The sequence below is a fragment of the Salminus brasiliensis genome, chromosome 19 (genome assembly GCF_030463535.1).
Source record: "Salminus brasiliensis chromosome 19, fSalBra1.hap2, whole genome shotgun sequence".
Taxonomy (NCBI): domain Eukaryota; kingdom Metazoa; phylum Chordata; class Actinopteri; order Characiformes; family Bryconidae; genus Salminus; species Salminus brasiliensis.
The window spans coordinates 13111742-13128212 of record NC_132896.1 but is presented as its reverse complement, the minus strand read 5'-3'; the positions used below and the strand labels follow the sequence as shown (position 1 = coordinate 13128212).

At 42.5% G+C, this 16471-nt stretch overlaps 1 protein-coding gene across 3 annotated transcripts in view; it reads right to left on the bottom strand.

Annotated features, from left to right (window-relative positions):
• Positions 1-7827, bottom strand: part of gabra2b (gamma-aminobutyric acid type A receptor subunit alpha2b) — a 54641-nt gene extending 46814 nt beyond the window's left edge. Inside the window, exons 1-3 of one of the 3 annotated variants that reach the window (XM_072662998.1) lie at positions 7472-7827; positions 6984-7070; positions 1620-1735 (exon numbers count right to left, since the gene is read on the bottom strand). In XM_072662998.1, the coding sequence (XP_072519099.1) occupies positions 1620-1735; positions 6984-7054 (187 nt within the window). In that variant the 5' untranslated portion in view covers positions 7055-7070; positions 7472-7827. The other 2 variants (XM_072662999.1, XM_072663000.1) reach the window with 2 other exon arrangements.
• Positions 7828-16471: the final 8644 nt, after the last annotated feature.

The window sequence follows — 16471 nt, the reverse complement described above, 5'->3', positions numbered from 1 at the left end:
TAGCTCAATTAAGCAATGGGAAAGTTCGACCATATAGTTATAAGAAGCATTTGGATGCAGTTGTTGATATAAAAGATGGCACAAACACTTTTTTTTCTTGGGGGGGGGGGGGGGGGGGGGTTACTTTTTCACATGGGTGATATAGATGCTAGATGATAGGGTGTCAAATATTTTTCACAACACTTAAGAAAAATGTCTTGTTGGCTAAGCATTCACAGTGATCTCTGGGCCAACACACTGATGACATATAATATAATGTACAAACGTAAGAATTAATGCTGTATTTTTGTAAATAACAAGGAAAGAAGTTCTAGGCCATTAGCTTAGTCTAGACTATTAGATTATTGCTGCGTCATTAAGCAATGGTGGGCATGCCATTTCCTTTCATCTAAACCACAAACAAGCCTACAGCTACATTTGGTTCTTTTTTTTTTTTCATCATTAATTCCATTTGTCTCAACAGCACAGTAGGGGGCACATTGGGCTCCTTCTCAGTGCTGTGGCACTCTGTTCCAATCATGTGCATGAAATCCAATACAACACTATTATTAAAAAAGATTTATACTGTGGTAGCGATAACCCCAAAAGCCTGCTCACTATCGTAAGCATTCTTATTGCCTCATTTTCATAGTTCTTGTCGTAGCGTGAATGAAGCCCATCTTGTCTGTTAGAATGGCCTGTTTTTATCAATCCACAGATATTGTCTAGTTACCATAATAGCTATTGCTGTAACATAAATGAGTATTTATTATATTTATGTGGCAGGTAGCTGTAAAACGTTTTGTTGCACAGTGTGTAGTACTGCTAACTATGATTGGATCTCCACTGGATATGCTAATCTGTTTATACATAATAGCTGCTGTTCATTAGTTCCAACTTCGCTAACCTTATCAGAACATAGGAAAAATATTAAATGGGGATAGAACCAATATCTCATGTGGCGGTTCTTTAATCTTTAAATATTTCAGGTAAAATTTCTATACTTTTCTAAAACTTCATGTCCAAGCCCAGAACCATTTAGGAACCGTTGCATGGTAAGACTGTGAGACATCAGATCTGAGAGGGTTATAATGAACAGAACTGAAGAATAATGCTTGAGTAGAATATTCTTATAATTTGACACAGCCTCAGTCTGGCTAGAATGCTGTTATCACACATACTGTGCAATTAAACAAGGCCATAAGCACAATTACACAAACTCTGCTAAAAGACTAAGGTCTTGTTATGCTCCAGGCAATGATTTAATGCAGTGAGTCGGGGCGAAATGAAGTGGACTTCACAAACGCACTTATATATTTGAAGTGAACAGACAGACAAGCTTGCGTTGTTGCTATGATGCTAGTTGCTATGCATCCTACTCAAGACCAAAAACGAAACAATGAACCATATACTCCTGGTAATATTACCCATTTATAAGCTCTGCGGGTTGGGCTTAGCTTTTCTTCTCCTGGCTATGAACAGCAAACAGAAAAGGCCCCCAGAGGATAACCAAATGGCACCCCCAACAGCTATTCACTCTTGAACTGAATTATTTCACAATCATGGATATAATGATGAAAAGATGCTTTTCTGTTAGTGTGAAAAAGTCATACGCACATACACAGCTTCTAAAACCTCACCTCCGAGCCCAGGTCTGAGCCGGTTATCGTAGCCATCCAGCAGTCGGTCCAGGATGCGTGTGAAGAGGGTGATGTTGTTTTTGAAGGCATCTGTTGTGGTATCTGCAGTTACTGACCTACATGACAAAGGAAAATGTGTGAAAACTCATCACTTCAGTTCAGAATTTTCTTTTCTGTTATCTGAACTGTGTTCGTATAACCATCAAAGATTTGACAGTGGGAAAATCAAATTATTTATCTCTGTTATCACATCAGGTTTGATATCACAAGGCAAGATGTCCACACCTCATTCGGCACAAAGTGTCCCTTTCCTCACAAAAGAGTCCATGTGACATGTGGCTCAAGAACATCATTTGCATAAACATTCAGGCAAACATTTGGAGAGCTGGTTTGAATCACTTGCCCAGTGACTGCTCATGTCCATTAATTTATGAACGATCTGCACGCTTTGAACCACACTGCCAGGATATTTAAGGAACCTGAGGATCTTTCTTAGGTGCTGGTTGCTATTGGTAACTTCCCACATTCCTCTAAGTTCTCTGTGGTGATAGTATAAATAACTTTCAGCGGGGGAAACTGGCAAACCACAACCATTTGCATTCTAAAAGGATTCTTGAGTGGCTTCCACTGGTCATTTTTTTCTTTATTTTTTGTTTTGTTTTATAATATTTTTCTATATATACCACTACACTGACACTATATACACTATATGGAAAGTAGTACTGGGACACCTGCTCATTCATTGTCTTATCTAAAATCAAGCATGTTAAAAATGTTTATCCTGCTTTTAGTGGTGTAACAACAGTAGTAAGGCTTTTAAATAGATTGTGGAGCATTCTTGTAAGGATTGGATTGCATTCAGTGACAAGGTCATTGTAATTGTTGGGGATAATGCACCTAAGCTATTCACTCACAAAGTATTGGATGGAACACCGTCATTCTAGAAAACACTGTTCCACTGCTCCACAGCTCAGTGCTGAGGGGACCCTCTAGCCCCACATGGAATTAGGCATGGTGCCAACAGGTTTATATTTATTTGCTCCAGAGAGTCCTATTCTATCGGCAGCATATCTCTACAGGGACTAGACAAGCTGTGTGTGTATGTATTTGCACATCTGTGTCAGCAATGGGTACAATTTAAAGTAGCTGAATACATTAATTAGAAGGGGTGTCCACAAACATTTGGACATAGTGTGTCTTAATAAAAAATAACAACAGTAGCATCACAGGAATGTCCATGATTCCTACAAGAACAAGAGTTCACTGCAGCAGTGGTTTCCAACCTTTGCTCTGGAGGACCCCATGTCCTGTAGATTTGTGTGTTTACCTTGTTTCCAACATACCTAATCCAGATAACCAGATAATTACCAAACCCTTGAAGTTGAAGGTGGTGTGGTAGAGCCGGAGATCACTAAAATGTGTAGAGCAGGAGATACTCCAGGACCAGGGTTGGGAACCTGTCTACTACAGGATACTAGAGACGTACATCACTATATGGCAGTAATATTGGAATATTACTGTATACGGAATTTTAAAAATGGACAAAAGTATTGGGACACACCTCTTAATCATTGAATTCATTGAAATTAGTTTTTGCCACAGGCGTAAATAACCGGTATATATATAATAATCGGTCTTTACACACATTAGTGAAAGAATGGGTGGTTATAAAGAGCTCGCTGAATTCCAGTGTGGTGCTGTAATAGGATGGCACTGTGGCAACAAGTAATATTAGTGGTATTATTGAAAAGTAGATGCGTGTAGAAACCACAGCAACTCAGCCAAGAAGTATATAAAGCCACAGAGTCGCTGAGAGCTGTGGCGCATAGCTGGCTTAATAACTGCAGATCACCAAAGCTGCTGTTAGAGCTGCAAGGGGGGACCAACTCCATATTGATTAAGAATGGGCTGTCATAAAAGCACCTGTAGGTGTAATCTGCATGTGTCCCAAAACTTTTGTCTATGTATATGATGCTTAATGCTTGTAAATATTGATCACTTCTACTGTTTCAGATTTTTGGTTTTATTTACAATTCTTATATTTACTTGTTACTACATATATTGCATGGACAACATTTGACCCACTTTTGAGTGTACCTACAGTCATTAGCCATTTTATTAGGTACTCCTACAACATAGGTAGGTTTACAATTACTGGCTATGGCGCCTTTGGTGCTGCACAGTGACCTGCCTTGTACTTGCATGATACACTCTCTGCCTCCCTATTACACTCATACTAGCACAACACCCACTAACAAGCCATGTTGGTGTTACTGCTGTGTCGAGAATGGTCCACCAATCAAGGAATATCTGGTCAGCAGAGGTCCTGTGGTGGTCCTGTTTGATGGACATGTGGCTGCTGAAGGAACTGTACTAGCAAATGTATTTTTAAAGTGCATACAATGCACATACTGTCATCCAGGTCTACTTATTTTTTACTATGATCATTTTCAAGATACTTCCAACACAAACAAATATGGATATTTTACATGATCTATAAGACAAATTATTATTCTGATTCTGGAGCATGACTGACAGCGATGTGGTGGCAACCTGCAGCTGTAAATCCAGTTCCCAACACGTCTTAATGCCCATGAAATCAGCAGTAGAATTCAGAATTGTGTGCTCAGGTGTGGTGGAAGCTGAGTTCAAATGAAAAATGGTCTCTCAGGGAAGACCCCCAGGAGCTGAGAACCTCTAGTCTGGTGAAACATCTTCTTCTGGATCACTTTATCTGTCTCTCTTTTTGTCTCACAGATGAAAAAACCTCCCTCTGTTCCTCTCCATCCTGCCCAGCTCCAGCCCACATAGGAGGGAAGCACGTGCAAGCATCTGATGCTTGAGTCAAATCCCAAGTGAGCACGCTAATGTAGGCGATAATGGAGGAACATCTTAGCCTTCACACAGCGCATTCACAACACGCTTCGTAAATGAAGTTTACGTAATGGGGCACTAACACTGAGTCACAGTTTGCCTTTACACTTTTTGACACTTTACAGGATGGACAATTCGAGTAAATGTAGCAGTTTAGGTCCACCCATTTGTATAGTGGTGTTGAAGGAGACTTTCGGCTCAGACTACTTTAAGAATGAAGCATAATGCAGGGGATGCAGAAGATTCTAAGAGAGGTTGGAATTGATATCTGTTTTTGGTAAATCAACTAGAGATGTAGAGAGTGATCAGCTGCTGACCAGAATCGACAAGTTTTCAAGCATGTTCATGTCTCACATGTCTCATATAACTGGTTCTGTGGCCAGTTGTTCAAACATAGCCACACACACACCATGGCTGTGACCATAATTCCTCCCTATAGACCTTTTTAAAGTATTTACGTTTAATAGAGTGCTAGCCAGTCTTCAGCGTTTCTCAAAAATCATCATTGGGCTTCAGCTCAGCCAACAGGAGGGCAGTCAACATGTCTGGAGGTCCCTCCAACATGGACGAAAGGCTGGTTTGTCTTAGCTGAAGCACAAACAGTACACTGTTTACCGCTGCACTGAGCTCAGCAGCGAGATCAGTAAACTGTAAAATCCGCCTGTGTAAACGTTAGCAACATTAGCGTGTTTTTAGGCAGAAACATGAGTACATCTGTCCCACTGTTCAGCCTTATGTTTGCTCTGGTTTAACTCTTTAACTATTGATTTCCTCTTTTAAAATTAAACATAAAGCAGCTGGAGTTGATCATTTTTAAACACAATTGAGTGGAAACTAAGGTAGGTGTCTGGTTGAATTATGGGTGTATTGCGGAAAGGGCAGTAGCCTCTGCTATTGATTACGATGACCAGAAGCCGTTTACTGCTACTATTTAAGCTTCTGCATTAATGTCTGTGCATACGTATGTACAATACCTAAAAAAACAAACACACTGCTGTATTTATATGGAATATATATTTACTAGTATTAATGTTTAACAAAAACGTTTCTGTATCCCATCATTTATAATTCTTAGAAAGGAAGAAAACTGGAATCAGCCTAAATCGGAATCGACCAGTTATATATTTAAGACATCAGAAATTGGAGTTGGTCAGCTACATGCTTAAGAAATCGGTATCAGCGAGAAAATGGGGGAAAATGAAAACCCTTAAGACACAATCCAGATAGCCTGTGTTTTAATTTCAGTGACTACCAACCTCATTTTAAAGGCAACATACACTGTTAAGAAGGGCCTGAAAAAATTATTTAATCTGGTCAAACTGAAATGCTTGAGAACAACATATGATACAAACATAGACTCCACTCATTGATGGATACAGTCTATTATGTGCCTAAAGGGTTCTCTGAAGTGCTACCACCAAATATTCACTTTATAGGCCCTATATAATCCTCCTATTGATGGTTCTTCAAAGCAGCATTATGCACACTCACACTCATGAACAGGGCAGTGAGCAGAGTGGTGGGCAGCCACCTCAGTGACCGGGGAGCAAATGGGGGTTGGGCTTGAGCTTTGCTCAAGGGAAACTCAGCTGTTAACAATGAGGGGGGGAGAACGAATGGTTCCTTCACTACACTTCCTACTGGTACAGAGAAACTGGACCGGCAACGAGGGCCCGAGTCCAGCACAGTTCACTGATTCAGGTGATAAACAAGTGCTTTGAATTGGAGGTGCTTGAGCATCAAAACCTTTACAAATCTGTGCAGAAATTCAGCCTTCCGGGTGCGGAGTTGCCCGTCTCTGCTGTCTAGTATTTTCCCCCCCTTAAAACTATCCAAGAATTATTTAGGAATTTGCATGGATACAAGTGTGGATGTAATAATAGTAATAATAGAAAATACACTTATGCATTATCAGCACAATTCTTGCCAAACGACTCCATGAGCCCAATTCTAAGTGCTACAGAATCCTAAAGGCAGCCCTTGCCTGAGAAACTGTCGATAAAGGGTAAATGTTTAGCAGTAGACTACACTCCACAATTCACATTCCACTCGTTCCTTCAGCAGCTGAGCTGGTACGCCCCATAACACCCCCCACCCCCACACACACACACACAGGTTCGAACTGTGCCATGCGCTCCACATCGCGCCTCATCTGCTCTCCAAATAATGAAAGCGCGCTGAACGCTCACACTCTATTACACCACACACACACACACACACACACACACACACAACCGCCTTTAAATTATGCTTAAAGACCAGAGCACTCTCCAATCCCCTTGATGTTCCTAAATATGTGTGACTCCGAGCGCGCAAACGCGCTCCACACCGCCGGCTATTGCGCGAGTAAGAAGCCGAGGCGCGTTCGTGCCATTAGGAGAGATGCTCCTCTGCGTTGGACTGCTTGTGGGAATGGGATCCACAGATCAACAGCTGAAATAAACAAAGGAGACACCAGAAGAAAAGCGTGCTGCCCATTGGGATCCTTACCTCGCGCGCCAAAACAACGTTAAGGAGATGCAGACGGCCAGAGCGTGGAATGTGAAGAGTCTTCCCCTCATCGCTGATCACTCACACCTACGTTCAAAACAGGAGGGAGACAAAGCAGCTGAAAGCCAACAGCCAAATGAACGCAAAGACAACAGCGGAGCGGCCAACGGGAGCGCGCGCCCACTGGCCAAATGCAAGGCGAAGGAAAATTAGTCATGCATGGCAGTGAACAGGATTGCGCTACCTGGGAAACACGCTGGAAGGCGCGCGCACACACACAAGCTCGCGCGCGCACACTGTATTAATATGCCCAACGCAACAAAAGCCCACCTGTAAAATAAGTGCCCGTTCTTCGCGCGCCCCACGCTCTCTCTCTCGGTCACGCGCGCGAGTGGAGACGCGCGCCCGGCGAACAGCGCTTTGTAAATCACACACGCACACAGCCACTATGAGGCGCGTGCGTTTCATTTCTTTTTACAAACACCCACCTGATGGTCCAGCTGTGCGTCCGTCCACCGCTCACAACGGCCAGAACAGTGCGGAATGAGGAAGTTACTCCCAGTCTGAGTGAATTCACAGAGCCGGTTGTGAGAACTGGACAGAAAGCCGGGCGGACTGGATGGTAACTGGACCTTAATACATTCCCATCAGCGAGACGCTTCACGCGCTTTCGGTCGCGGGTGTGCGTTAAAAAGAAAAGTGGTTCACAAAATGTTCCGTTAACGGAGTGTGGCACCCCCTCACGCGGACAACCGGGGCTGCTTGACAATATCACACACACACACACACACACACACACACTGCTCACTTTACATTTTCGCTCGTGGGAGAGATGGAGAGAAAAAAACACTACAAAGAAATTGTGAACGGGCGACTGCTGGGTCCTAAACACTGCCCGGTTCCTTATCTGGTCTCTCTCTCTCTCTCTCTCTCTCTCTCTCTCTCTCTCTCTCTCTCTCTCTCTCTCTCTCTCAGGCACACACACATACAGAATTCGTAGACAACTCATTGAATATGCAAAAGGCACAGATTTAGGTATAAGAACCATTACAGATGAATTTACTATGCTACACAACTGATCTGTTTTAATCTTTGAATTATTAATAATAATATTTCAATACCTCTTACAGTAAAATAATCATTAAATAAACACTGACGAATTTGCTATTGGTTTATATTTCAGCCACACATCTAGATGCCCACCAGGGTCAGTGATGGGAAGATGAAGGGTTAAACATGGGCTCCATCTGGGTTGTATAAACTGTATATGAGGCCTACATGGGACCCATATGAGATTCATGTGGACTGTAACGATGGGACCCATTTGGGAAGCCCAACTGGGTTCCAGTAAAAACATATGAGCCCATGACTGCCTGGATACCCACCTTGCCCACATTTGACCTGTGTGAGCCCCACATGAGCATGTTGGCTGGGATATTTTACACCAAGGAGCCATGACATTAAAATAGGGTGACCATACCATCATAACCATCATAGTTACCAAAACTACTAAACAACCTTAAGAACCTATATCGCTGAATCATCTCCTTTAAGTCATGTACAATGGAGAGCTTGTGATGTAGATGCAGGTACATGTAGACCAATAGTGGCGGTGAAAAGGTGGGACTTATACAGATGTGTTTAAAGCTGTAAAAATCCACACACAGAACCTGTGGTGACTGTAGAAGCAAACGCTGACATTTTATACAATTTAGAAATGCTGCTCATGCTGCCAAAAAGTTCATACACCGAGCCCACTAGCTAAATTCTTTTGAGGCTAATAGCTAAATAGCTTCTTTGGGAGAAAATAGAAGTGAGGCTGAACACGCTAAAAACTGATGCAAGTCGACCTGGTGAAGCACCACTTGGAGAAAGGCTAACCGATGGAAGTGCGAGTATCTGTGTGACAACCAGGGAAGCCGTGAAGCAAGTGGGTGCTAGGTGGGTGCTAGGCTAAAAGCTAACCATAGCACACCTTACTATAACCTCTTCAGTAAGGCAACAGCATACCATGCTGACTGGACACAGAGAGGACTTAAAAAGGGCAGCAAAACAATCTTTTAAGACTGCAAAATATTGTTTTTGTTACAGTGCTGCAAACAAAGCTATGCTATGCCACGCTATACTAAGTGGCTACTGTGAGCCATTGCAGTGCTCACAATAAAAGCAGTGCACCAATAAAAGCACAGTTCAGATTTTTAGTTCACAAACCCACCATAAAGGGAAAACAGCATATTTCATTCTGAGGCAAACAGGGTTGTAAAGGGGCTGGTAAAACTGCATGTAGTCATTTTAATTAATAAATCTTTTCTGTGACCTTAAAACCACCTATAAAATATCCTGTTGGTCCCCTTTATGCCAGCAAACAGCTCTGACCAGTTGGGACACAGACTCTACAAGACATAGCCAGCATTAACATTTTCAGCAGTTTGTGGCACAATGGCTTTTCTGTGGGATCAGACCAGACTGACTAGCCTTTGCTCCCCATAAGCCTCAAGCCTTGGGCACCCAGGATCCTGTTGCTGGCTCACCGGTTGTCCTTCCTTGGAGCACTTTTGGTAGATATTAACCACTGCACAACAGGAACACCCCACGAGACCTCCTTGATGTTTTGAAGATGTCCTGACCCATCACAATTTCAAGCCATCACAATTTCTAGCCATTACATTTTGGCCCATGTCAGAATGTCTTCCAATATGTGTATCTTGCCCCTTGTCACATGCTATTGTAATTAGATGATCAGTGTTCCTCACTTCACCTGTGAGTGGTTTTAATGTTACGGCTGATCAGCAAAGTTGATTTCAGCTGAACATCATGTCCTTGGACCTTTCTGTGCCGTGTACACATAGACTTATTGTAACAAATACTCGTTCACGCAGTGTGTTAATCATGTGGTATTAGTGAGTGAATGTCAAATATTTAGAACCTGGCTGAGGAGAACGAGGAGCACAGGCTGTGCGCAAGGGAAACAAATACTGTTTGGGCTCATATTGATCATTGAGACAAAGATCCATGTCTTAATCATAAAATTCCATAAGAAATATTGCTCTGTCCTGAAGCGGACTACTGCTAGTGTTCGCCTACCTGTTCCTCCTCTCTCATGAAATACTTATTCAGCGTTGAGTGTCAGGCACATAAATAACACAGCACACAATGCAAACCTGAATGCTTAATCAAAGTCAAGTGACAGACGCAGAGCAAGAGGCTTCCATTTAGCATCAACCTCCACATCATGCGTCCTAAAAGCATATTAACAAATCCAACAGTTCTAGTCTAGACGCTCCTAACTCTGCAATAACAAACCATGAGCGGAATAGCAAACAGCTTCGTTCAGAGGCCTCCGCAAACCAGCCTTCCCTTTTATCAGATGCACAGCCTAGCCTAGCCAGCGTGCAGATTTAACTCAAGGCATCCTCTAAATCACATTTAATTCCTCACTGATCAGGCCCTAATGACATAGAACTAATAGTGCCCCTCTCTCTGAGGCCCTCACTATTAATATTTAAGGCAGGGAAGCCAGCCATAATGGCCGGTGGCCCCGAGGAGAAAGACAGCACTGTGAAAATAAATGCCAGTGCACAGTCAGCAAGGCAAATATCAGCAACTTGCTGATGCACTGGTATAACACAGTGCAATAAAGAGTGTGGGGAATTATGCTACTGCTGGGATCTGCTAAGTGTCTTTCCAACTTTTCAACATTAGTAGGTCCCTATGTGATTAAAAAAACATGAGTTACTGTATTCTCACATGAATATTTTTTTCAGTATTTTTTACAATATGCATTACAAACACATACACACACACACACACACACACACACACACACACATATACACACACAACACTGGTTACTTGGGAGCAGCCTTTACTTTCCCCTCCACACTAGCAATTACATCTCTGTTGTGTTCAGCAGTGCATGTTGCCATATAAAGCACAGAGCCGTAAACATGCTCTTTGTTCTTTGGCCGATTACATGCAGTCAGAGCACTAGCAGGACCTCAGGTGTTTATTTTTCACACTGTTGCACATTTGGTGTCACAGCGAGTCTGCAGAGTAACACACTTCCAGGAACTGCAGTTCTTGGTCTACTGAAAGCTCAGGGGCTGTTTGGGCTTTGCTGGTTCTTTGCAATAGCTCTATAAACCATCTGTTTTGGGCATAGACAGGCGCTGTCTTAGAAACATGAATAAATAGTTTTTGTTTTGAACATGCAGAATCTACACTCAATAGAACCATGGCTGCTTACATGGCTCTTTGTCTGGATATATTGTTCTTCTTTATTAAGGAAAACCTCGTATATGGATGTTATTTCCCCCTATTTCAGTAATTCCCAACCCCCACCTTTTCCCTTCTTACTCAGCGCTACCAGTGCTGGGAAGGAGAAGGCTAGCATGCGCTTCCTCCAAGTCAAAATCAAGCCAGCGAACCGCATCTTTTCAAACTGTTGCTGAATCAACAACTGCTGGCGCTTGGAGTAGAACACTAACTGCCAGGCCCTATTGTGCTCCCTATAGGACTCCAGCCAATGGATGGCTGTGGCATCCCTACAATAAGGCCAGTGCTTAGACAGCATGCATGGTTCTAAAAAAAGTATTTATAATTCCACCATAGTTACCACAGTACTTTACTACAGTACTTTGAACCTTCTTTGCCGCAGCCTTATTCATACTCCCTTTTTGTCCATTTCAGGTTGCGATAATGCACTTACTGCAAAAAATATGAAAGTTGCAGCAGTGTAAGCGGCTAAAAGCGTAAAAAGTTCTTTGTCATGTCCATTTGGCAGTGGTCATCTTTCACTTTTGGCTACTGCTACTGCTCCGTCACATCCATATACATAATTTTTAGAAAACACACACAAATACAGACAAAATTAACAAAAAGCCAACTTAAAATTAATGTAAAACCAACTGTTAATTAGTATATAATCTTTACATTATGTCTATGCTCCTCACATTCACGCAAGCATCTCACTTGCAGAAATAAACCATCCTTTGGTTCTTTATAAAAGCAAATGTGCTATCATTGCACAAGTACCTCTTTTGGTACCTTTATTTCAAAGACTGTACTCTCTGTGTTACTATGCAGAACAATGGAGTGCAGCACAGCCCTGCTCTCATGTACTGACTGTGGCTTTGCACACAGTGTATTTGTCACCGTAATGAGCAACTGCTGCTCCGGAACGTGCCTCATTTCAACAGTGACAGTGTTCACTACGCAACATGAATAGAGCTGAATGACTCCATGTTCCTCTGATGCCAACAGCATCATCTGTCAGGCATGTCAGCCTAACCACCAAAACTAACACCCACATTAGCCGGGCTACCATAGGGATGTTCCATTATCATGGAGGTTTCCATACACAGCACTTCACAGAAGAGTAATGGCTTGTGTTCCAGCTGCGTGCTCCAGTGTCTGAGCAGGCCAGCAGGAGACGCCCTGTGAAACTGGCTGGGCAAGAGAGTAATGGAATTCATGGCACGGAGGGATGTAGATGCAGAGGTAGAGTGCAAAAAGTCGCTTAGGTGAATTCTTTATGTAACCTTCCAATTAGTGTTGTGGAAGCTGTGTTCCTTAAAAGAGACAAAGATTTTTAAGGTATTCTTTATATAAAAATAGTAAGTATGTGACTTTGGCTTCTACACTCATTGTTCATTATATCAGCTCCACTTACCATATAGGAGCACTGTGTAGTTCTATAATTAAAGCCTGTCTGCATACTTTATTAGCCTCCTTTCACCCTGTTCTTCAGTGGCCAGGACCCCACTGTGCCACTACAGAGCAGTGTATTATTTGGGCGGTGAGTCATTCTCAGCTCTGCAGTGACACTGATTGACATGGTGGTAGTGTGTTAGTGTGTGTTGTGTTGATACTGAGTGGATCACTCTATAAGACACCCTTACCTAGTTGCTCCACCTTGTAGATGTAAAGTCAGAGACAGAAGCTCACCTGTTGCTGCACAGTTTGTGTTGGTCATCCTCTAGTCCTTTATATAGGGTCACAGGACTCTGGCCACAGGATGCTGTTGGCTGGAAATTTCTTGTACCAGTGCAACCACCACCATGTCAGTGTTACTGCGGTGCCGAGAATGACCCAACACCCAAATAGTACCTGCTCTGTGGTGGTCCTAATGGTGAGGGTGCAGATACTGAGGCGGTATAATGGCTGATCAGTGTATCTGGGGAACTCTTAAGAGTGTACTATAGGAGTGCTTAGAAATGACCATCAAACTAATATTTATGTGATGTAATAAATAGTTATTTGGAGTGATGCCATAAGAGAACCACTTTGGTTTCCTAGAAAACTTTTAGATGGATGAATTTTTAAAGAACCAACTTTATAAATGGGATAACATTTGGTGTGTATTGAACCCCATTGGGGAAGGCACGGTTGATACTAGCTACGCTATACCAAGTGCCACATTTGGTGGTGATAAGTGTTTTAAAAAGTTTAAACATTTTTCCACAAGGTTCTTTAATGTTCATCCCAGAAGCTTAGTTTATAAAGAAGTAATAAATCTGGTTAAAATGGTCAATTGTTGCCTACAGATTGGTCAAGAATGCAGTTCTGTTTTCTCTCCGAATGTTCACAAATCAGAGTTTCAGCCGGCTGGAGTCGCATCGCCTGAGAAAAAGTGTGATACAAACACAGGTTCTCTTCATCAACTGAAGGAAGCGCATGCTGCTTCTCTGGGGAAAGAAAGCGTGTGTGTGGGTGTAGAGACATCTCCTGCGCTGAAATCCGAGCTCATTTTTCCCGCAGATGCAATTTTGATCTCTCCCTAATTGCGTTTTCTGCTCATACCCCCCATTGCCTTGGCCCAAGGAATGCAGCATATGTGAGAAAGATCAGATAAACTGTGGCTCCGTCATAGATATCTGACCTGGCTTTTATCAAATTTCTCCCGGCCACAGCACACAGAGTGAGAGGAAGACACAGGATGGAGCGGCTGGGATACTGACTCTCTGTCAATTTGTATGCAAAGTGGGCCGAAAGGTTATGTGTGGTGTGCTGATATGTGGGAGCCTTATGTAGGCATATGTTATCATAAAATATTATAGGAGATCCATGCCTATGATATTAGTGTCATGGTAATCATATAACCATTTATTTAGTCGAATGCTGTCGTCCTAATTTGGCCTGAAAGTGGGAACCTGGAGCTCAGAATTATGTCATTTTTGACCTGTGTGTTCAAGCTACAATATGGGGAATTATGGGCATCTCCATGAAAGCTGCTGTTGTGTTTACTTTTTCCAAGCAGTCGATAAATAGATTAGGATATTAGGAAGACATGTCCATCTACTCATTCATGCATTTATCTAATCACCCAATTATGTGGCAGCAGGGTAATGCATAATACAATGCAGATGCAGCCCAGCTGCATTAGGTAATGTTCATATCAACAGTCAGAATAGAAAAAAGATGTGATCTCAGGGATTTTGAATGTGGCATGATTTTGGTGTAATTTCTGTTATTGACATTATTTCTATCATTGATTATTGAGCATTTCTATAATTGGTGATCTTCTGGGATTTTTAGCACAGCAGAGTTTCCTCAGAATACTTTAATAGTGTAATACACTGAATAACCATTCTGTAATGGAGATGGAAAAATCTATCAGTTATGTATTGGCCAATTTTCAGTCAAAATATGCATTGGGTTGATATTTCTCTAATTAGCTAATCCATGCCATGAGAAATTGAGGCTGTTGTGAGACTAATCGGAGGCCCTAGTATTAGTATTTTGTACCTAATAAAGTGATTGGTGCATATGTGAGTATTGTCAAAGCAAACTGTAAGCAGTTCAAATATTTCTTTAAGTTGTCATGATTGTAAACAGAACCACTGCCTTTATAAAAACCCTTAAAGAACCATTTTTAAGGGTGTACTTTACATTCAGCACACAATCAGATCTATTGTAATTTGTCTTCTTATCAGCTGTTGAGATTAGAACAGTACTTCTCCCTTTAATCAATAAATCAATCCTGGAATCAGTTGCATTTCTGCATACACACACACACACACACCAATGCACACATAAACACATGTACACACTCTTGCTTCAGGCATTATGTCACATAGGACCCCAGATGTTACCCCTCCACCTCTTCAACAGGACCACAGCAGTGAATGTTCTCTTCTTTAATAATCTAGCCCTGCAGGAATTGTCGTGCCTTTTATGTACAGTTCAGTCGTACCATCACCTTTCAGTTCGCTGAAAAACAAAACCATGACATATGACAGTCCCACAGTTTCTCCAGCTGAACCATCTCTCCATACTCATATGACTTCAGCGACTCTTCTGTATAACTGACTAATAAGAGCAATGTGCCAATCATCGTAATTATTGACAGAACACCCCTGGCTTTAACATTCACTGCTCCACTGAGAGCAATGGCTTTCCATATTGACAGGCATGACCCATCTATGATTGCTTTCATCACAGCCTTGAGCTTCATTTGACTGCTATTGGAAATTAGAGGTCAGCTATAATGATCCTATCACTGTCTTCTGACATCCATTCATTCACACCCTTAATGTCGCAGCTTTAAGTCTGTCTCCTGTCTGTTCCGCCCAACATCTACTGCTGCACTGAAACAAGTGTGCCTGATTACGTGCAGTATTATCTCCTGCTTTAGTGCTGAACTTGATAGGGCGGTTGTTTCACTTGCTAATTATTTCCTGGACAGAAGAACATCTGATTTCTTTCTGTTCTGAGAGTTTTTGAAATCTCTTTCCCAGATTCATCTGCATCTACAACCTTCTTTCTGAAGGCCCCACAGAGCTCTCTGGATCTTGCTATGGTGATACCACTCACTTCAACAATCAAGAGCAAACAAGCAAACAAGACAGGCTCCTCCAAAATCCCCTCTAATGATGTTCCTCTTTTTCTCTCAATTTGGTGCTGCAAAGCCAGCTACCGCCTCTTTTCGCACTGCTGCCAAAAGCACCAGGTCCCCAGCTCTGCCACACCAGCTAACAGACAACTGCGCCTGCCAACACTGCTTAAGAGCGATGATGGGAGAGAGCGCCATACACTCACTTGGAGAGATCATGGCCAATTGTGCTCTCATGGACTCTGGCTGCTGATGGCAAAGTGACATGGCTTGGGATTCGAACTCACATACCCCAGGCCATAGTGGTGGCTCCACAGGTACTATGTGTAACTCACAGCTCCAGGGGTCTGGAATGCAGGTTGCTTTTTGTGTGAGTTTGGGGTGTTCTGGGATGTATGTGTGGGTTTCCTTCAGGCATTCTGGTTTCTTCCTGCCTCCCAAAAATACACCATGTACCATGATTTTATAGGTGTGAGTGAATGGTTGTGTGTTCAGAGCTAGGTATTCCTGCCTTGTGCCCAATGATTCTGGTTAGGCTCCAGGCCCACCACGACCCTGACCAGGAAAAAGCAGATAAGAAGATCGATGGATGAATGGATGGTTAAAAGACAGAGGTCTTCTAAGGGTTTCCCATGACTGTAAACACAATAAGGGA